This window comes from Suncus etruscus, chromosome 1, assembly GCF_024139225.1.
Source record: "Suncus etruscus isolate mSunEtr1 chromosome 1, mSunEtr1.pri.cur, whole genome shotgun sequence".
Taxonomy (NCBI): domain Eukaryota; kingdom Metazoa; phylum Chordata; class Mammalia; order Eulipotyphla; family Soricidae; genus Suncus; species Suncus etruscus.
The window spans coordinates 92504916-92527614 of NC_064848.1; the positions used below are offsets into that span (position 1 = coordinate 92504916).

Consider the following 22699-nt stretch of genomic DNA (forward strand, 5'->3'; position numbering starts at 1 on the left):
TTGTCTTTAACTGTTCTTCTTTAGGGAATTATCAATAATGTTTGGAGACAATATTATGAAGAATTTCTATAATTAGATTATAATGCAAAGGTTTGCTCAGTTATAATATTTTAAAACACAATTAGTTATGATTTCTGAGTGATGACCGCAATTTTACAATTGTTTACTTTCAACTACCTTTTAAATGCTCACTTCTTTTGATTTCTCTGATTGCATTTCTGTTTTTAAAGTTGGAAAATATAATTAAAACTAACCTACCTTTGAGAACCTTTTATCCTCACCTTGCATAATAAATGAAATATGGATACAAAGACTGAGCATATAAATTACCTCTAAAAGAGGAAAATGCCTCCTACCTAAAGCTTTTTTATTCCCTTCATTTTTTTTTTATTTCAGAGCTTAACTGCTATTTTTTTTCTCTCTAGTCCAGTGATTTTGTTATTAAAGCGTTCTTGTAGAGGTAATTTAGCACACATGCCCCTAGTTATTAACCAAATTTTACTACATTCAAATACCAAATCACTTTGTAAATGATACTTTCTTCTTTCTACTAGCAAAATCACTTGGGGTATGGAGGGACCAAATAAGCTTTGGGTTGCCCTACATGACATTTAAGCATATTGCATATGTAGAACAAATAGCATTGGTTTTTTTTTTTTAAAACAAATACTCATAACTGTAATAAGGATGCCACTGAATGTATATCCTCATAAATCAATGACACTAAAACATGTGTAGAATAATTTATATTTAAAAATTAATAACATGTAAATATAATAGAGTAAACCTAGCTGACCTAGAAGAAAGTTTATGAGGGTGAGGTAGAGAAGAATTTCACCAAAAGTCTTGGCTCATATCCATAACATGCTTGACTTAGAATCTTTGAAATTCAATCAACAAAATCTTCTTTTAAATATAGAGTAGAATATTACTTCTTTTTAAATGATAAAATCATGCAATTGCTGCAACATGGATAGAACTAGAGGTTATCATGCTGAGTGAAATCAGTCAAAAGGTGAGGGACAAATACAGAATAATCTCTCTCAAATGTGCAATATAAAAACACATAATTAGGGAATAACAATTGGCCAATATTACCAGACCTCCAGAGTCTGTAACTGTTGTTACTGAGTCTTCCAATGGGGTTGGATAGAGGTGGTGTGGGGAAACCTTGAGACAGTGGCAGAACACTGGGAATCTTAAAGACAGAGCTTCACAGACACTGGTGGTGGATGTGGTGTTGGAACATTTTATGCCTAAACTCTATCATTAATAGTATTGCCAATGATAGCACTGAAATAAAAATTGTTATAACTGAGACTATACTGCTGATATATTATTATTTGTGCAGTAGTTAAGATATTTGTTTATTTGTTTTTAAATCAGAGATGACTTCACTTTTAATTATACAAAATACAAGAAATTTAGACTTGCAAGTTATAATGGACATCTATAATTTTATTATCATATTATGTTAACCCCACCTCCTCAGTTGGCTTTATTTTCTTAGATCTGGAGACTCTTCAGGCATTTATCCATAGTCTTACACTATACCAGACAGGCTGATGCAGGAAAAAAAAACATGGTTTATAGGGTTTAATAAAACTAAATTAGAAGAATTAATACTATGTAACAGGTGATAAAACTTGGCCTGACATTTAAGCAAGATCATAGCAGGTCTAAATAAATAGTTTTCTATTTTTAGTTAAATTTTGGATATAATGTGATTATAGCCATATATTTTATAAAATGTTTATTTTAAGATATAGTTTGTAAAACTCAGTCTCTCACTCTCTCTTCTTCTCAGTCCCTAGATGGTTCAAATTTCTTAGTTCTGTCCTCTCCTTTCACTTTAAAAAAAATCATATAAATATTTCAAACCAAATCAGCACAATTAATTACAGTTACAGAATTATCAGTATACTCACTTGGATTCTAATTCTAATTTCTTCTGGTTTTACTATAAGAACAATTATTTAATTTTATTATTTTCTTTTACTATCATCTCATCTTCAATTATTTCACTATATATTTTTTTATTTTTAATTTGCCATTGTTTTTGTACAACAGCAAATCGGGTGAGAGTACCAGAGGGCAGAAGTTTTACTTTAATTATAAGTGTTTGACCTTAGTTACAGTATTTTACTTTAATTATATTCCAGCTTTTTTACATTTTACACAACAAATTTATAAAGATTGTGATTTCTCTACAATTCACACAAATTTTTCAAGAAAATCCCATTTGTTTTTCATTTCCATAAGTTTGATGGTTGAATGTATTCTACAAGTGCATTGAAAAGTAGCATGATGGGGCCGGAGAGATAGCATGGAGGTAAGGCGTTTGCCTCTCATGCAAAAGGTCATCGGTTCGAATCCCGGCGTCCCATATGGTCCCCTGTGCTTGCCAGGAGTGACTTCTGAGCATGGAGCCAGGAGTAACTCCTGAACACTGCCGGGTGAGACCCAAAAAACCAAAAAAAAAAAAAAAAAAAAAAAGAAAAGTAGCATGATACATTAAACAGTGAATATATTAGAACCATAAACAATTATTTTAATTATGTTTAAAACTGTGATTAAAAAAAGATAAATATGCAAGGCCAGAGCAATTGTATAGAGGATAGGATGTTTGCCTTACTTGTTCCTGACTTTTGTTCATTCCCCAGCACCTCTTTTTACTCCTCAACCCACCATTGGATCTGAATGCAGATCCAGAAGTTCTGAACACTTCTGGATATAGCACCCAAACAAAAACAAAATCAAACAAAAACAATCAAAACAAAATCAAAGAAAGTAAGAATTTGAGTGAGGCATCCTTGTCTTTCTCCTCCCAAACATTAGATCATTAACATTTAATAGAAACAATAATTAAGTTTTTCATTATAGCTTGCTTAGTGTACACTTCTGATTAATTTATTGTAGAAGATGAAGACTTGTAAAGACAGAAAACAATTCATTGAGGTTTTCTATACCAGGACAAGTGTCTTAGAGGATTTGATAGAAGTTGAGTTTCTGGGTAGAGGTCTTAGGGCATTACCATAAAAGTTATTTGGCACCCTGGGTCATAGAACAAAGTGTCAGACAAGTTCCCATCACTAGGAGCCTGTGGTGCTTTTCTTAAATAATCAGTCCCATTCAGGCAGTGATTTTTAGGTCCTTGATCAGCTTTCTATTTCACAAACAGTCCTTTTTAAGGCCAAATGGCACTAGAAGCAGACTGTTTTAGAAGTAAGGTTTTGAAAAAAACTTGGAACATCCCAAAGCTGGCCTGATTCTTTCTTTATCTCTTTTTTCCCCCCTCAAAGTCAGCTGCAAGTTCAGCACTGACATTTTTTTTTACTAGGGCCTTTGAATAAAAGCAGACCACATTTTCTCCAGCCCCTCACAGTAACTTGAGAGGGCTAAAAGTTCATATAATAACAAGAATAAATTTTAGGCAGGCTCCCTGAATTTTAGAGAGGGGAATCTGGGCAAAATTTTTCTTTGCCCTTCTTTGATCCTTGGACCTCAGATATTGGTGCCCTGAAATGATTTTCTCTTGAAATATTTCAAAAGCAGGGAAAACCTGGTACATGAAGATGACCAAGAGAACACTGCTAGAATCTATGTATTACATTTTTTCTAAAGTGCATTTTCAAGCTCCCAACTAGAAAATATGCTTCACCATCTTACTCTTCATATGCCCCTAATGAATTCCAAGAGGTCACAGCAGGAGAGTACAAGTTTGTAGATTAGAAGATCTTGCTTTTCCAAGAGCTGTTTTTAGCTGAAGGGAGTGTAGTGTAGGCCTCCAAGGGCTAGCAGGTTTGTCATAGTGGGGCTCTAAATGGGAGACTTTCAGGTTCCTTTGTCCTCTCAGCAGGGCTCTTCCTTCATTTTCTCTGGGGACTTGGTAGTTCTCTGCCTATTACTGTGTTTAGTTGTGTTGGGGAAAGGGGTGAGAAAATTGGGGAACTTAACCTGTAGTTGCCCGGGAACTCTTTCTCACACAGTTCATTGATTGTATTTCAAACAGACAGATCCGGGAGGGACCCTTAAAGGCGGAGTGTCCAATAGTCATGCTCCAAAGAAAGGGCTCACAGAGACTCATTAAAAACCACCATTCTCTTTTGGTGCTGCCAGGCTCCTAAGATAAATTTCAACCCATCTCTTACAGATTATTGTCAAAGTGTCATACTACTGTGCGCATCTTCAGGACCAGGTTCTGGCAAAGGGTGGGTGTGGGGAGGTAAAAGGGGAGACAGACGGAAATACAATGCTCTGGGAGTGAGGCTGGGGCTGTGGACAAAGTGTGGGTAGGGGGCCTAAGAGAAGCTTGCAGTCCAGGCAGCCAATTCAGCACCCACTGCCTCCCCAGATCTTGACTCACCTGGGCTAAATTAACCTGAGAGTTGTGTGCAGGAGAGGAAAATGGATGGGAAATGGAACAAAGGTCAAGTGGGTGAATGGGTGACTGTTGACGTGGAGACGCAGATGCACATTATTAGAGGAATCCTGAATGAGCAGCACAAAGAGGCAGAAAGACACCGAGGTGCAGATGGTGAGAGAAAGAAAAAAGGAGATAAAGATCTCTCTCCCTTCCCCCCCAGACACCAACACACACACACACACACACACACACACACACACACACACACACACACACACACACACACACACACACACACACCCCAGCAAGGAGAGATCTGCTAGACTCTGAGACGCTGTGAAAGCCAGAGCAAAGAGACAGACCGACTGGGAGACTGGTTGAATAGGTGTCAGGAGCGAGGAGGCATCACGGTCCGCCGTCCCTGCTCCAGCCCCGCCTGCCCCATTCTTCTCAACTCCGCGGCCCGGAGTCGATTCCACAAGGTCGCCCAGTCCTCTCGGCTGTGGCGCGCTGGATGGCTGCAGGTCCGCAGCGCCCCCGCCACGCGCCGCCCAGCTACAGGTCCCCGGTGGCGCCGGGCGGCGGAGCCCAGGGCGAGCCTGGGGGTCCAGCACCCTCCAGCGCCCATCCCTACTCTTTGCACCGCCCCACTCGGTTCCCGCCACTCTTCTGGCAGTCGCATTGCTCCTCGCACCCTTCTGGGGAGGAAGAGCAGGAGTGGCGGCCAGTGGAGACCGCTAGCCGGAGGAGCTCCTGGTCCCTGCGGGCCGGGCCCGCGGATAGCTCGGGAGCGGGACCTATTGATACGGGGTGTGGATCAGTCTCCGTGGGATCCGTGGCCCGCGTGCCAATCTAACTGCGGTGGTCGGGAAGGGAGACGCGCCCGGCCACGGCCCCCAGGAGAGAGAGACACAGTGACGGGCGAGGCTCCCACTCGTCGGCGCGAGTCGCAGGCGCTCCGGAGCGTCCCCCGGTGGCGGGGCAGGACCACGGACAGCGACTGAGCTCCGGCGCTGGGCCCGGCAGCGGTCCCGACTCGGGCGCGGGGAGAGGAGCCGCAGCCGTGCGCGCCTGAAACCTCGCCTTCCGAGTCCTCCGAAAATCGGACTTGAGCCGCGGCTGCCTGGTTGGCTGGCTTTTCCGTTCTTCTTTTTCCTTCCCAAAGACCAGTGTCTGATCTCTCAAGTTCAAGTCCCCAGGACTTGCCCAGTCTCCTTAAGTCAGTTCTACGACCGTCCTGTAGGCGGTCTCAGGAAGCTGAGCGCCCCGGACTGCTCGTTTCTCAGTGCTCGCGCGGGCAGTCCCCGGTGTGTTTGGCTCAGCAACCCGGCGCAGTCGCTTTTCTCCCTTCTTGCCTCCCTTTCTCTCGCCCTCTCAGGCCCCTTCAACGTCCCATACCCTGTTTTTGCCTCTTAAGTTTTCTGCACCGTGAATTCAACTGTGCCTAAGACCAGGCTCCGGTGGAACCAGTCCCGAGCGCGACCTGGGCACTGGATCGCCCCGACTCCGCCGACCCTGGACGCGGCAGCGGCAGCGGTCCGCGCCCGAGAATGGATACGGAGCGCCAGGGAGGGCATGTCCGGAGCGCCGGAGACGCCAGGCCGGAATAGCTCCTCCATGGAGCCAGCCCAGAGCGCTTCCTGCCCTCCGGCTTCTCCTTTACTTCTGTGCGGTACGTTCCCTTGGCGTCTCGGGGCGCAGATGTTTGTGGGGAGCGGGGAAGGGATAAGAGGGAACCTCTGGTTGGGGGAGTGAGTGCACTTGGCTGGTGACTGCAGGCTCCCACTCTAGAAGTTAGTGACTGGCTATGTCCGTGTCAGATATGCGCGTGTATATGTGTGCATAGCCTTGTGCGTGCAGGGGGTTCGAACCGATCAACTGAGCCTGTATGCAAATCGTATTGGCTCTCCACTCCCCAATCCCCCGGTGTGTGGCGATCCCCTGCACTGAAGCCTGGTCAGCTCTACCTACCCTCTTTCCCCTTTCTGAACCCCTCTCGCTCTCTCCTTTTCTTTCCCCCTACCTCTCCCTGCCGGTGTGTGTACGTGTGTGAGCGCTGCCAGGGTTGGCGACAGCCGACGCCTCGAGTCCAAGCCGCCCGGTCAGCAAGCTCTAGGACAGGTCTAGTTAGCAGAGAAGCCTGGCTCTGGGCTCCGAACACGCCTGCCTGCACGCGGCGGGCTGGCCCTGCCACCTCTGTTCCTGCAGCCTAAGAACTTGCAACCTAAGATCTAGGAGCGAGGGGCTTCAGGAGTCCTTCTGCTACCTCCCGCCAGACCGCGGACTGGGCGCTCTTGGGCTCCAGGCGCTGAATTGACTGGCGTTTCAATTTGTGTGCCTCACCCACACCCCCTCCATTTTATTTATTTATTTATTTATTTATTTATTTATTTATTTGGTCCACCCCTCCCCTCCAAGGACCCCTTTCTCCGCTAGTCGCCAAGCTTAACTTTGCCCGCTTGGTCATGGGCTGTCTAATTTCATTTGTATCTAGGCTGCTGAGAGCGCTCCTTGCTCTGTAAAGTGGATGTCAGGTGGATCTATGTTTTTGAAGGAACAAAGACTCAGTGAAGGCGCCGCCAAGGAAGTTTGAGACGCGGGAGGATGCAGGCTGCCTGCTGGTACGTGCTTCTCCTCCTGCAGCCCACCCTCTACTTGGTAAGTAGCGGACAGCGACCGGCCACTCCGGCCATCCCACCCGAAGCAGAGGCCAGGCAATTGGGGGAGGAGGGCCCGAATTCAGCGCCTGCAGCGTCCCTTTGACTGTGTGGCAGCAACTTTCACAAGCTGGACTTTGGATCTCTGCTGGCTTTTCCGGGCTTCCTACACCCATTTCCAGAACCAGTGGCCCCTTCTTTCGCGCATGTATTTTTGAACAGTATCCAGAGCTCCTGAGAAACCCCGAAACCTAAGAGAGGGCAGAGGCAGGGTGCTTTATTTGGGAGAAGGCACAGAGAAGGACAGGAAGATCTGGTGGCACTCTTCCTCCTGTTTTCTCATTGAGGTGGGCTCAAGGAAATGGAAGTGGGAGTAGAGTGTAGGAATCTACCCAAGATAGTTACTTTGAAAGTGAACCTACTCACCTGGACCCACAGTTTGAAGACGGGGCACAAAAAGAACTGCAGGAAACTTTGTTAGACTTGTAGGGTTCAGAGAGAAGTTGACTCTTGGACAGGGGCATTACTAGCCAAAGGAAAAAGTTAGGTCAGGGATGCACTGGAAAAAACCAGTTGCTTCTGATTCACTATGACGTCCCAAATTCCAGTCTCCAACCACTTATTAGAGTGGTCGACCTTGGTCGTCAGGGAGAGACTACTAAGCAAAACCAAAGCCTCAGTCCTCTCAGAATCCAGCTTCCAAAGACTTGGGTTTTGCTCTCCACTGGGAGTTAGAGAGGAGAGGACTAAGACGATGGATTGGAGGAGTGATTCTTTGGGAGTTGAGGGCAGACCAGCTAAGACTGAGAGGGTGAACTCCTTTTTCTATCTTCTGGGGAGGACAAAGTTATGCTCAGTTTACCAACCCCAACCCCACCCCAGGCTCTCAGATTATTCTGGGCACAAGCATGCACTCAGGGAACAGTGGCTTGAATCTGGAGCTAGCAGTGTTGAGGCAGCAATGAGGTGGATAAAGGGACTTCAGGGGGAGATGCCTTCTCTCAAAGGTTTTGGTACCCACAAGCCTGGGAGAAAAAGGGTAGTAGTTTTCCTGCACCTGAGAACGTTTCCAGTTATTTCACCAATAAATGCACTAAAGTGAGGTCTGAATGTGTTATTGAGTGAGTATATAAACGCGTGTGGAAAATGGGCTGAGAATGTTTAACAAACCCGTTTGTTTAACGGGTTTCAGCTTCCATCTAAGAACTCTCCGTGTTACCTGTCATTGCACTTCGATAGCCTGAGCATGACAGAAGTGGACGCCAGAGGGCGCTGCGCGCCAGTGTCCTAGCCCACAGGACACCTTGGGGGTAACCAGGTGAAAGCCAGGGCAGCCAATCCAAAAGAACAGTCCTTCTGACTCAATCATCCAAGTCTGTGCCTTCCCGGCTTGGAACGCAGACAGAATGCAAAAAGTGTCCTTCCCGTTTCTCATTCTCAATCATTCTTGCTTCCATTCTTGTCCATTGACAGTGAAAGGTAGAAAGTTTGTAGAGAGGAATAAACTGTTTATTAAGAGAATGTTGAAGGAATGCTAAGTGAAAGATGGAGGAAGAATACTAATGATTCCTTTCTTTGGCTATGGCAGCCAGCCATAGCCATGCCTCTGTTCTCTGCATACCTTTACTTAGGACTTGGATATCAGGGTTGTTCTTATGTCCTTGCTCTGTTTTCACGCATGGCAGAGGCTGTTGGTGTGGTACAGTTTATTGCTCGGAGCAAATATTTCGATAGTCTGGAAAATAATCTATCAAATGCAGAAGTGAAATCAATACGTTGTGTTAAATTTTAAATGTGTTTGTTGGCAGTTAAACCGTTTTCCACTCATTACAACAACAGTGCTGGATTTATTCTAATGCTCTGCGTTCTCAACAACAAGCGCATTAATTCTCCTTTAATTGTAAACTGGGAGCATTTGAAAACCATTCAGTGTGCAAATTATGCTGATTCAATTACCGTTTAGTTACAGACTTCATTACCTGAATGCCTTTTGGCAATACAGAGAAAGGAGACAATTTTTCCAATTTCACTCAAAACAATACGAGTTGTGAACAATAAAATAAAGAAGGCGATTTAGAAGTCCATTCTTTTCTCTTCTACCTAAAGTTGTTTTGTGTGTCGGGGATAAGAAATCACACAAAACAAAGGATGTGGCTGTGACTCAAGGCAGTATTTGTAGGATTGTAATCCTATGGTTATTTGCCAGCAGAAGTCAGAATTGTTTTCTAGAGCCAAGAAGCTGACTTTTACTATAAAAATAAAAACATGTAAATGGGTAAACTAAGCAGTCAGAACAGGTTGGTGTAAACTTAGAGAACCTTGATTAAAATTCTTGAGCAATGAGACAGACCAGGAAGGCTTCTTTCTCCAGATGTTTTACCAAACACATGCCATAGTAACTAATATTTTCATTTACATAGATCTGCACCCTGCAACATCCCAGACCATTGTAAGAAACTACTTTAGATGATTGTAGCTTGTGAACAGATGCTTTAGGTGACATTTCAAGAAGGCAAAAATCAACAAAAATATTTTACTTTAAACCAGAGAGTAGTTTAATAAGTAGATATTGAGGTCTCTATGAACTCCCACCACAATCATGATTGTATATATTGTCTTACAGTTAATTTCAGAATGTACCTTTCCCTTAAAGGGACCTGGAATCTCAGTGTGAAGTTTTCTAATGGCTAATTCACATATTTTGTATATGAAACATAAGTTGCTTACATGTCTCCTATAAAATGATGTCTGCTTCTGCTTAAAGAGAAGTATATAAATCCCCCAAATTTCCAAATAGATTATTTAAAAAAATGCAAACTTCTTTGTGTCCAGAAGATACTTCAGCTAGTTTTCTATCTGTATTTATGTGTGTGTTTTAACATGGGTTTCTTGGCCTTGTGCTCTTTAAATATCTGTTCTAGGGATTTGCTGTCTATTTGAATTTATCAAATAATAGATCAGTCCTATTTCAATTTAGGATTTTATGTTAGAATTGCACTGGAAAGTTAATTAGAAATTTTCCTTCTGAAACCTACCAGTTAAGAAAACTCAAAAAATCAACACAGGTAGAAATAACCACATTGATAAATTCAGGGAAGTAGAAGTGACTGTCTTTAAAAGAAAAAAAGAATAAAAACTAAAAGTCTTTTTTACTGGTTGTCCTGAGGCTTGAAAGTCTAAATTCCACAAGAGAGGAGCCTATGGCTTATATAATACTTGTTTAAAATCAGAGTACTGTAAGTTTTATTCTCATGTCAGTTCCTAACTTATTCCAGGATACTTTTTTATATGAAATACTGGTGTAACAGATGATTGCATTTTAAATGAGCTGAACCATAGACTAAAGTAGGGAAATCTGATTCCTGGCTCTTAAATATGCAGGCCCTAAACTGAGTCATTCACAGTGGATCAAGTAGAAGAAGAGTAGGCCAGGACAATGGGAACACAGCTATTAGCAGACATACCCTGGGTGAAGGTTCACCTATGAAAATTTTCAAAGTCAAGAATTGAATCTGATGAGTAGTCCCTGGTCCTGCCAACAAAAAATGAGAAATTGAGTCAAGAGAATCTGACAACTGGGTGGATGATGCTATTATGGGCAGTCACATTTACTGAACTATTCTAGGGAAAAAATCACCCCTCTTCAATTCTTTTCTATGTCACTAGTCTCCCATACTGTTCTACCATAAGTCCTGTTGTTATATTATATATTAAAATTAATAATAAGATCTTTGAAACCAACATGAGGAATAATTAAAATTTTGTTTCAACATTATGCTTCTTTCTAAACATTCTGAGTCAGCTCTTGTGTAGTCTTTCTTGGAATGTGAATTAGGCTCCGTAGCTTCATGGAGATTAAGAATGATAAATAGATTTATGAAACACTACCTTTGCAATCTTGGAGGCATTGTAGTGGACACCGCTCATGGGAGTAGCTGTTAAGAAATATGGCAGGTTTGGGAAAAGCAGCAAAATATCACTAATGTCCTTTGGACTAGTAATGTGTACTTCCCATTCTTTGAAAATTAAGTCAGCTGTCCACAGAAAAATTTAATCAATGTGAACTTATTTCTGAAAAGAAAGGCACATCGACAACCTAATTGTAGTTATTCAGAGTTCACTATTAAGGCCAGTTCTTGTAAGCATTGCAATAATCTCCATGCTACATTTCCTCACTTCTACCATGACTAGCTTTTCTTCTATAGAATTCAAGCTACATTTTGGAAGGACCTGTACCTCAGCAGCACAAAATCACCTCAGTCCCAAAGGGCAGTTTCCTGAAATGTTCACCTCTTCCTTAACTAAAGCAGCTCAGGGTGTGTGCTGTGCTTGCGTGGGTGGTCTTTCTGCCCACTCTTTTAGGGGATGATTGATAATGTTCTGAGGCCTTCTAGTGATAGCTTCAGGGAAACTGTCTTCTCTTAGGAGACAAGCAGAATTACCACAACTTTCTCAGAGATATTTTCAGGAAAGACCATTAAGTTCCTGGCTCTTCTTTGTGTGAAGTTGATTTCTATTTGGCTTTGAATTGTTGAAGGCGATTTCTTCCTTAATGAAAGTGTTGTCTGGGTGAAAAATATATCAGGTGATAAGGAAATTTGTTGACTTTCTTGGGGGTGGGGGGATTTAGGTGCCCAATGTCCTACTTTTCTGCCTGAAGGGGAGATTTTCTGCAGACTTCAGAAATTGACAGCATTGTCCAGTAATAACCACCTTCGACAATATTTTCAAAAGGGCATTGAGTGATGAAAGCATTTGGATATTGCCTTTTCAAATAAGCAATTTTCTTTCTTGGGCTTCTTTGAGTTTATAGGGTGTAGGGGGAGAAGGGGCCCACGCATTGCTTTGGCAAAGGGCTATCTGGCTGCCTTCCTGGTTTCCTCTAGTACTGAAGAACCGAGCTGCATTCAGAGTCCATTTGGAATTTCGGAGTCTGAAGATTCCCTCAGTGAGTCAGGCTGGCGTGCGTAGATATTAAAGGGCCTAAGCAAAGTTCTAGACCCCTTGCTTCCTCTGCCTCTAAAGATGCTCACAACTTGAAAAGTTCATTTTCTCTGAAATGGCGAGTTCGGTACCCCGCGTTCTTTCTGAATCCTTAAAAAAGAGAGAGATAGAAAAAGAGAGAAGTGTCTGGCTTTGATTCCATTCAGGAATCTTCCCTCCCAGGCCATAGCGTCACATAGGAATCCCAGATCTCACAGTCGGACTTTTACTGTCGGGGTCATTTGCATTAATCTGGGGCATCGGGCGAGTCAGCTGGCCCAGTGCCATCGGGTCAGCGCCTACCAGGATCTGCCAGTGACCCAGGCTGCTAAGCTCGGCCCCGTCGCCTGCATCCTGCAACTCTCAGGTTTGTCTGGTTCCGCGGAGCGTTTACAGGAACTTGCGATCATGATTTATCCGATACTGGGGCTGCCGAGCAGCTTTTTTCGCCTCTCTGTGTCAGCACTTAACCCCTCCCGGAGCTTTGTAAACATCGCGCGCGCATTTTTTCTGCCCGGGATTGGCATGTTGACGACTTCGCTTGAAGGAATGTGACAATAAAGCGGGAAACCAACGCTTGGCAAGCACTTAATCAAGGATAAAAAGGTTCCGCTGTAAGGATGTCACTCAATTTATTGTGAAAGTCGAATGAATTACGTTTAATGAAAGTACTCCCCAGATGAATATTACCAGCAATTTCCTGAGTTGGCTCTGTCAGCTCGAGATGAGGAAATGCCAATCCAGATCAGGAAAGAGCGCCCGTCTCAATTACTATGCAAGCTTTCCAAGAGCGGCTTTTTTTTTTTTTAATTTTTTTTTTAAATGTTATATGTTGGCGGCTTCTTCAGGTCCCTCAGAGCGCGTTTGCCCCTTTTCCAAGTTTTCCGTCTGCCCCTTCCTTGGCTGTTGTTTAAACTTTTGATGAGTGTGCCGAGTTTCTGCTGTGGGCTGCAAAGCTAATGACTGCTCCGTCAACAGTTTTTCATAGTATATTTGTGTTTAACTCTGGGTGGGGGAGCTCAGCAGAGGGATGGGTGAGGTGGGGCAGGCAGAATTCCCTTGCTCGGGTGCTTTTCTGGCAAATTCCTTCCCAGTCCAGTCTTGCTTGGACGGGCGCTCAGGGAGGGTTGCGCACGGGGTACTGGGGGGCAGTGAGGTGCAGCACGTGCCTCTCATGCAGCCGCTATAGCAGAAACCTCCCCCAGTTCCTACCTCTTTTAAATTAATGAGGATATTTTACTTGTTCACGCCAGATTTACTATGGGTAGGACGGTTCACAGGCCGCAGCCAGAGCGCATCGTCTCTCATCTGCATGAAAATGGAGAACCCAGAGGCTTTGCTTGTATGGGTTCTTTCTTCTACAATAAGAGAAATTGCTGCTTGGGAAAAAAAAAAAAAAAAAAGCGGATGTTTCCTTAGAAACTGGCTCGTTAAGGAGGGGCTCGGCGTGTCCCCGCTGAACCCGTATCCAGCCGGGTCTCACCCATTAGCCCTAATGGATTCTGATGGGAAGAATCTGAGAAGGAGGAGGCGACGTAGGGCACAGACTCAAGCCGGAGGCCCTCGCCCCACTGCAGACGGGGACGCCTTCCTGAGACGGGCAAGCCCTCCCCACCAATACCGAGCCTCTCTGCTTTAAAGGTCATTCGAAATAGTTTTTATTTTACAACTAGGAGCAAGACACTTCCTTGGACTCGGTCTTCTCTGATCCAAGATGCGCAGTTCGGGACCTGGGAAAGTTGCAAACCGCACTTGGCCGCCGACACGGCCCCGGGACTCTAGCACCGGCTTCTAGCTTTTCGGCGATCTCAAACTTTCTCCATTGGTTTCTGAAAACACCAGTGCAGCTCTCTCGCCTCGGGATGCCTCCTTCCCAAAGCCCTCACCCCGTACCCTTGCTTCTAGAGAACTTTTCACCGACGCTGGAGTCTCTTACGGCCGTCAGGATGCCACAGTTCCCGGGAGTGGAGGCGATGGCAGCACGGGCCGCGGAACCAATCTCCAGCACCTTGGACAGTGCCGCAACCTCCGCCCTACCCTACTGCCAGCCTCCCGGGCGTCCTTCCCGCGCACCAAGTGGCCCCTGCGCTGCCCTCACTCAAGTCACTTTGCCGCCGCACAGTCTGGAAACGGACCTGGAAGGACCCGCCGCCGCTGCCTCCCAGTCTTTCCCGATTGCTCGAGGTCCGATCGCTCGGTCCAGAATGGGTCCGGCGGCCCGAACCTCTCCCTGGCACCTCTTCCCCGCCCCCTCTGCGGATGCGGCGTCACGTGGTCACCGCCACTGCTACCCCCCAACCCTCTGGGGGCGGTGGTGGTGAAGGCTTCTTCCCTTCCCGCCTTCTGCCTTGGTCTCTTCCCCCTTCCCCCCACTTTGCACACATCCTCACAAAGCGAAAACAGCAGTCCTAAAGTAGATCTGCAAGGGCCTTAAACTCAACCTGAGAACTTGATTAACAACCAACAAGGAAACTGAGGTCCGGAGCGGGAGTCACCTTTTTAAAAAGCCAAAGCTAAAAGCAAATGGGGACCAGTGGTTTCTGCCCCTTTCTCTGGCCAGCTACCAAAGAGCCCTCCAGGAACCTTAAAGAAGCCTTGAAAAAGCGCTGCTCCGAGAGGGCCTGGGAGTGGGGGTTTATGGTGTGTGTTGGGGTGGAGAGGTAGTGAGACATCCTAATTATTATGAATTTCTATAGGAGTTGTAATTATTCACGGAAAGCAGGACAAACTAAGGTCTGAGTAGGAGAATCGATATATTTGCTATCGAAAGTGCCTGGCTCGCCTTTAATGCAGACGAATGGGGGAGGCAGTCTCATTATTTTCCATGGTTAGACTCCCCGGCGTGGGGCCTGATGCAGCGAGGAATCTATCATCATTAGACTCAATGTAGTGGTGGCCTCTCTCTTCTTATTTACTTAGCAAACCACGCAAACAGATCCTAGCCGCCCCTCAGTGACTCCCAAACTCACCACCATTGTCTTCCCCCCCCTCCGACCCCACCCCACTCTCTGCTATTCCACCTGTTCTGTGCCCCTCCCCCCCCGTATCTAGGAACCCTCCAGAATGGGCAGTGCGGACCTGCCCAGTGTGAGCAGTTCCTGGTTGTCGGTGTCCTATGGTAGATTTGGGTTTATTTGAAATAAGCTGGATAGTTCCAAGCATAGGCGCTAGGGGTACCCTGTGTCAAAGACAAAGGTTGTGAGGAAGTTCTGTCCTTTTCTCTCGCTCTAGAGTCAGCCCCATTCTTTCAGGACTCCTGAATCTGTAATTCCCAGGAGAATGGAAGGAGCAGAGGTCTGGCAGGCAGTGTTCCATCACCGGTGTGAGAAGCCAGATAAAAGCAAGCCTTGGAGCAAAGAAGGAATCTGAGGCGATGACAGGTCGGGAATTGCCTAGTAAGGGAAAAGGAAGCTTGATTCAGGCGCTGGGCCTGTAGGCTAGTTGTAGAGGCCTGAATGCTAAGGTCTTTGTCCTTCTCTTGGCAGGACTCTGAACTTTGGCTCTCAGGGCAGCCAGCAAGCAGGTTTTTCAGGAGTGGAAACCCCTCTTCCTCTCACTGTCTTGGAAGTAGCTGAACTCTACCGAGTCCTGACAAGAGACTGAGCACAGTTTTCCAATTTCTGTATTGGTGCCACAGTTTGGTCTTCCTGACAGTCTTTGTCCTTCTTATTAGGTGCCTAATACCCAACTGCTAGGATAAAATTTGTATTGTTGTATGGCCTTCACCATTGTTCTTTGTAAAGTCCAATTCTTACTATCAAGAATGCTTAAGTGTGTGCATGTGCTTGTGTGCCTGTATGTGTTTGTGTGAGTTGTGTGTGTGTGTGTGTGTTTAAGTGCTTAGTTTGTCCTGGCACATGAATTCCTGCAGAGGAAATAGGGTGTTACACTTAAAAACTACTGGGATTGGAGCAGGAAGAGCATTTGTCATGCATGAGGCCTACATAGGGTTTCAATCCTAGGCACCTCATAGGATTTCCTTGAGCACTGCTAGGAATAATTCCTGGGTGCAGAGCCAGGAGTAACCTCTAAGCACTGCCAGATTTGGCCAAAAACCAAACCAAACAAACAAATGAACAACAACAAGAACAACAACAACAAATAAAAACCCCATTACTAACAAAACCAAATTGCTCCTCAATTGCAGAAAAATTGAAATCATAGCAATATTTATAAATATTAATGAGAGAAAAAAGAGAATTGTGGAATTCCAGTTCCTTTATAATACCATCTTTCTTGGATTTTATTTAAAGCTGAATCCAACCTTTCATGATATAGTCTTGTTACCTGAGTGTCTTTGTTTCCTTGACACCAGAGACCACCAGCCAATATACTACCATGACTCTCTGATTTACTGTCATCATTTTCTTAGACCACATTCAATTCTAAAGACCTTATAATTAAACTTTGTAATATATATGTAATATACATTCAGTGGAGATACTCTTTTACTTACATTTAAGTAGTAATTTATGCTGAGAAAATTAAGTGCTTGTATTAAAGTAATCAGCCTACTCTGATAATAACAGAAATCTCCTTTAAATTTATTTTTCTTAAGTCTAGAAGAATATCTTTGTGAAACAAGACCTCACAGTCATGCATTTTCAGGAGATCAACCAAGAGAGTGAAAAGGGTATTATTTATTGCTTTGAAGCAAGAGAGCAACTAAATACTCACTGGGAGTAGTGGGCTTACCAAGCTTATCAGAACAAAGCTGCACTATGATGCAGGATGCTAAACAGGCAGCTATTAACAATTACAGGAACTTTTTTCTACCTCAACCTACTTTTTTTTTTTTTTTTTTTTTGGTTTTTGGATCACACGCTGTGGTGCTCAGGGTTTATTCCTGGCTATGTGCACAGAAATCGCTCCTGGCCTGGGGGACCATATGAGATGACAATGATCGAACCGAGGTCTGCTCTGGATCAGCCGTGTAAAAGACAAATGCCACCCAACTGCTGTGTTATCACTCTGGCCCCTCATCTTACTTTCTTAAGTCACTACAACCTACAGATTTATACATAGATTTATACATAGATTTATAATAGGGTCTGCCAGAACCAACACAAAACATCATGCTACAAATTGGCTGAAATTTTAATAATATGTAAAGCCACAGATTGAAGGGAAAGGCATACATTTTTAAAGGGGAGGAGTGCCAGAAAGCAATTTGCTAGAAAGATTCAGAGAAAAACTTCTAGCTTAAAAGAGCCTTTGCCAATTATGGGCCAAACACATATAGCACAAAACACACACACATACATACACACACACACACACACACACACACTTGCATACCATTGCAAATTTGAATTTCCATCTGTATGTATTTTCTTTGAAGTATTTACCAGAAAATATAAATGGAACTTTATTTTGTCCTTTTACAATTGTTGGCATGAAAGTTTCAATTAATATTTGATGGTAATATTTCTTTGTTGGGAATTTAGTATCGAAACTGTATACCATTGGGGTTAGAGAGCGTACAGTGGATAAGTCACAAATGACCTGGTTGTGACCTCAAAATCAAAACAAACAAAATTGCTCCATTTTTGTCAGTATTTTTAGAAATAGCAAAGCAATTATGGTTAAAAAAAAAAAGGAACTACTAGCATGATAGAATTTTAGTTATATACAAAGACTTTTGGCTCTTCAATTGAACTTTAGAAAGTGATTCTTCTTATAACCTTGTAGCTGAATGTTAGTGGCGCACAGGTACATAAAACAGCTTATATAAAATTAATGGACTGATTTACATTTCACAATCTCTTACTTATGAAGCTCTTATAAAATATTGCATCTATTTAAAGTAGGGAGAAAAAGTTAGGTTTGGTGTGCAATCAATAGTTGTAAATGGTTCAGTGGGATGTATGATTGTTTTTAGTGAGTTTGACAATAGATAGAAATTTATTGTCCATTTTTTGTGCACTGATGTGCTAAATGTGAAGCCACTCCTCTTTTATCTACTTGACCCATTTTAAAAACTTATCATAGATTCTAATGCCACATTTAAGCTCAGAATCAGAAATTTAGGGTAGATGCCTTTATGCCTTAGCTGATTTCAAGGCGTCCATTGGTCACTGTGAAATTACTTATAAGAAAGCAAATAATACTTCAAATATTTTTTATTATTTAGTTTAAAATTATCAATAATATATATATTAAAATCATATAGTCTTGGGGCATAGAGATAGTAGAGTGTGATGGAAACCTCACACTCCAAGACCAGGCCATTGGAGAGACAGAGGTCTGGAAGCAAACACCTATGCAGAAAATAATACACTGAAGTGGGGGAAACAAGTTCAGAAATTCCAACATCAAGCTTCCCTCTTCTAAGGAACAGAGAGCTCAGAGGAGGAAAGAGGGAAATGCAAGAGAGTGCTTTCCTGAGACCTGGGATTTTTATTAGGAAGAATCCAGACCTCACCCTGTGTTGCATAATGGGGAGGTTCCTGGGGTGAACAATAGACAGGGACTTGTTTAATCCAATAATAGAGTATTAAGGTTCAATCTCTGGTACCCCATATGGTCTTAGCCTGCCTGCCAGGAGTGATCTCTGAGCACAATTGTGAGTAAGCTCTGATCACTGGTGGATGTGGCCCCAAAACAACAAACAAAATTATATCATTTAATTATATATATTTTAATAAGAGGATATATAATTTTAAGTAGTAGTATCAATATTCATAAAAAAGACTACATGTTATAGTTAAAACTTAAAATTACGTCTCTTCTGGGGTTGGAGTAATAATACAGTGGGTAGGGCATTTGTCTTGAAAGCAGCTGACCTGGGTTTGAACTCTGGCATCCTATATGGTTCCCTAAGTCTGCCTGAAGTGATTTCTGAGTGCAGAACCAGGAAGTCACCCCTGAGCACGGCCAGGTGTGGCACCCTCCCCAAATTTTCACAAAAATATTATCTTCATTACAAGTACTTTTTGAATTTAGAAAATCTTTAGGTTCTCATTCTTCTACATATATTTTTACTTTTTTCTCTTTATTCTATTACATGGTATATAAGCTCCAAATCATACAATAAGTTCTACTAGAAGTTTCTTTCTTTACTGTCATTTATATTGAAGCCCTTTTACTTCTTGTTTCTTGTACAGAGCCATAGGGACATTTTCAAAATCGTCTCCCTTCCTCCTACCCATTTCACTTGAAGGTTACTGAGACAGACATTCCTCATAAGAACAGCCACTGGATTATTATTTTATCGTGGTCTCTAAGTACCCAACAACTCTTATTTACCAACTGGCAAGATACATTGCTGATGCTGTTCAGTGATCTTACATGCATGGAATGACTTGCATGAAACTCATTATACTATCTCTTTGTTGGGTGGGGGCACCCTCCATCATGCTCAGGGCTTACTCTTGTCTCTCTACTCAGGAATCACTCCTCGTAGGTTTTAGGGACCATGTGAGAAGCAGGAATTAATCTGAAATTGGTCACATGCAAAACAAAGTTGCTACCTGTTGTATTTTCTCTCCATTCCCAAACTTGTTATACTTTCTATTTGAGAGGTTCTCAATGAAAATGTCACGATTATCTCAGACTTGAATCTAAAGCATATCTTTAGAATGATGGGTTGTGTTTTGTTACTTGAGCAGCTCTGGCTGACTACATATTCTCTGAAACTGAAAATATAAAGTACATTTCCTCGCATATTTTTCCTAGTTATCTGTGAACAGTTTCTTCCACCAGGCACTATCACTTATTTATTGTTTTATGAATTAAGTGCAGAGAAAGATGCAAACCTCTGCATTTGAAAGAAAGCTGTTCATGCATGATTAGTGCTATCTCTCTTGAATCTTGATCTGAAGCTTAATTGCTATTGATGTGCAGATTTTGCAGAACAAGGCAGAGCTTTTTTGCCTCTTTTATAAGAAATGTATAATTGTATGATGAGTACCTCATGTTAGATTTTCAACCTTATTTCTTTTGGTTTAACAAGACAGAGTTATAAATAGCTGCTCTCAAGAGGCGACCACAATCTCTAACCATTATCAGACTAATGCAGATCTGGCATTAGTGAAGATGAGCTGAGCCACCACTTTTTGGGTCTGCTCTCAGGCTGAAATGTTTTGGACTGTGGAAGCATGAAAACAAATGGTTGTTCTGAAATGTTTAATCCTGCCTTGCATTCTTGACTAATCCTTCACAATTAGAATGATTCTAATTGATGGGTAGACAGATGCACTTGCATATCCCTCAGATTAGTACATTTTTTTTAAATATGTATGTGCTTAGTATGACTCCAACAGATGGTAAAAAGAATAGGAGATTTTACAGGCAAAGCTACATGCTTAACAATGGTTGACTCCTCACTCTATTTCTAAGTAGGAGGATGTTATTTTGGGACTGGTGAGTACCAACCCTGAATTTCTGGTAGAATAATAGAAATAAAAATGTGATTTTTAATGGTTTGCTTGAATTTTATTTCATTTTATTTGGATTTTGCATATGGCAATGCTCAGAAGCAATTCTGTGCTGAAGAGTTGATGCCAGCAGTATTCATGAGGATGACCATGCAGTGCTAGGAATCAAACTGAGCCTCCTATATGAAGAGATAGCCCATTGAGCTTTCTTTCTGGCCCACCCTGGCTTACTTTTTGTATTCAGTGAGTACCTAGCTACCTGTGGCAATCAAGTAGGACTCCTTAAATTTACCACAGGATTCCTTTTCTCTTTTATTCTCTTTCACACTTATTCTTCAGGGTGTGTGTGTGTGTGTGTGTGTGTGTGTGTGTGTGTGTGTGTGTGGTGGAGGGCAAACTTGGTTTGCTGAGTTGATGCTCAGTCTCTACATACAGTAATCACTCCTGATGGGCTCAGGGGATCATGTGGGATGCCAGGAATCAAACGTGGGTCTTCAGTAAACAAGCACCCTACCTGCTATACTAACTTTTAACTTTCTGATGAGATATCATTCAGTTATTAAGAAAAGTAATATTGAAAATGACTTGCAAGGGTATAAGAAGGTCAAAGAAACTCAAATATTATCTTTTTTTTTATGATGAGTGGTTTTTTTTTTCTGGCCATGCCCAGCATGCTCAGGGGATTCTCCTGGCTCTTCACTCAGGAATTATGCTGGAATTCAGGGGACCAATGTGATGCCAGGGACCAAACTTGAATCAGTCATGTGTAAAGCAATGCCCTCCCTGCCCACTCTGTTATCTCTCTAGTCCTATAAAGTATTTTCTCAATATTGTTAATACTTTTTAACCTCAACAGACCTTAACATTCATTTGTATGTAAAAGAGGCTATTAATCAATATCTCTGATTGTATGGAGCTATTATTAAAGATTAGCTGAATAAGTGTGTTATAAAGAACACCTGGAAAATAATGGTGATAAAATAAAGGAAATATTTTGTACTCTTTTGAGAGAGGTTTATTCCCATTTTATCTTCCTATGTTATAACCCTTAAAGAGATTAAAATGGGACTACTTCTCTCCTAGGATTATTTAATCTATTTTTTCCCTTTGTTTTGAGGGAAGACCCATGTCCAGTGCTGCTTAGGGTTTACTCCTGACTCTGGCCTCAGTGATCATGGCTGGCTGTGCATAACAAGCTATCTGTAGTGCAAAGGGTCATATTCTGGTTAGTTGCATGCAAAGCAAGTTTCAACCCACTGTACCATTTCTCCAGTCTGTTTCTTTCTTGATCACTGTATGGTTGTTTAAGGCTACACTGAAAGACTTATGTATTCACTGTAGAGATAAACCATAGTGATTGAAGTAGAAGATGGCAATTTCTACAGAAACTCAACATATTCTATATAAGTTATCATCAACAACTCCAATGAAGAGATTGCCTAACTGAGATGAGAACTCTTGGGATGTTATAATTCTCGGTGTCAAGCATTATGGATATTTAGGGTCAACTCTTAAGCATACTAGTAAAGTAACTTTTACATCTTAATAACCTCATCCAGGGCCAAGGTTCACTCCCCAAATTTAATGGCACTTTGGGCTTTAATAAGGTCTTATTTTATTTTAACTCCTTTTCAAAATACTTGGTGGAAAAAACCTTTATATACAAAGTAACCATAACTTATAGGTTTTCAAGTCAAAATATCTGACCAGAGAAAATAGGTTTCTTTTCTCCATTGGATATGGAGATACCTCAACTCCTAAAGTAACAAATTAAATTGTTTGATAAGAGGTCAAGAAAAATGGCTCAAATCACTTGGGATCCTAGGCTTGATCCCTTGTACCACAGGATCTCCTGTGACCCTCAAACACTGTTAGATGTAAAAAACAAAACAAAACAAAGCAAAACAAAATGTTTAGTGGAATGAGAGATACACTATCCTTTAATATGCTGCTCAAATATCTCCTGTAGGTGGCTGTCAAGACAGAGTGCCCAAGACATGTTTCTAAACTAAAGCACTATTTTGTATTTTGAATTTGACATTAAAGAGGGGAAGGTGTGGGAAGGAAAAAGGACAAAATATTGTACCTTTCTACTTACATCTAAGTCAAGCAATTCTAGTACTTGAGCATAGATTTAGCATAGATTTGTTTCCATTAAGTTTTCCTAATCATATGATATGGCACCATTAATAATATTGCTAATACTGATATACCAATACAGTCATAGCATAAATAATAATTCAAGTTATAATACTCCAAGTTATTTTTAAGGAAATTGAATTTTTTGGGTGTCATTTTTGGGCAGTGTTCAGGGT

At 42.4% G+C, this 22699-nt stretch overlaps 1 protein-coding gene across 1 annotated transcript in view; it reads left to right on the forward strand.

Moving 5' to 3' along the window:
• Positions 1 to 4743: 4743 nt before the first annotated feature.
• The window catches only part of NXPH1 (neurexophilin 1), a 367698-nt gene continuing 349742 nt past the window's right edge, over positions 4744 to 22699 (forward strand). Inside the window, exons 1-2 of the mRNA XM_049769117.1 lie at positions 4744 to 6038; positions 6861 to 7024. Coding sequence (XP_049625074.1) covers positions 6971 to 7024 — 54 coding nt within the window. The 5' untranslated portion in view covers positions 4744 to 6038; positions 6861 to 6970. The remainder of the gene's footprint in view (positions 6039 to 6860; positions 7025 to 22699) is intronic.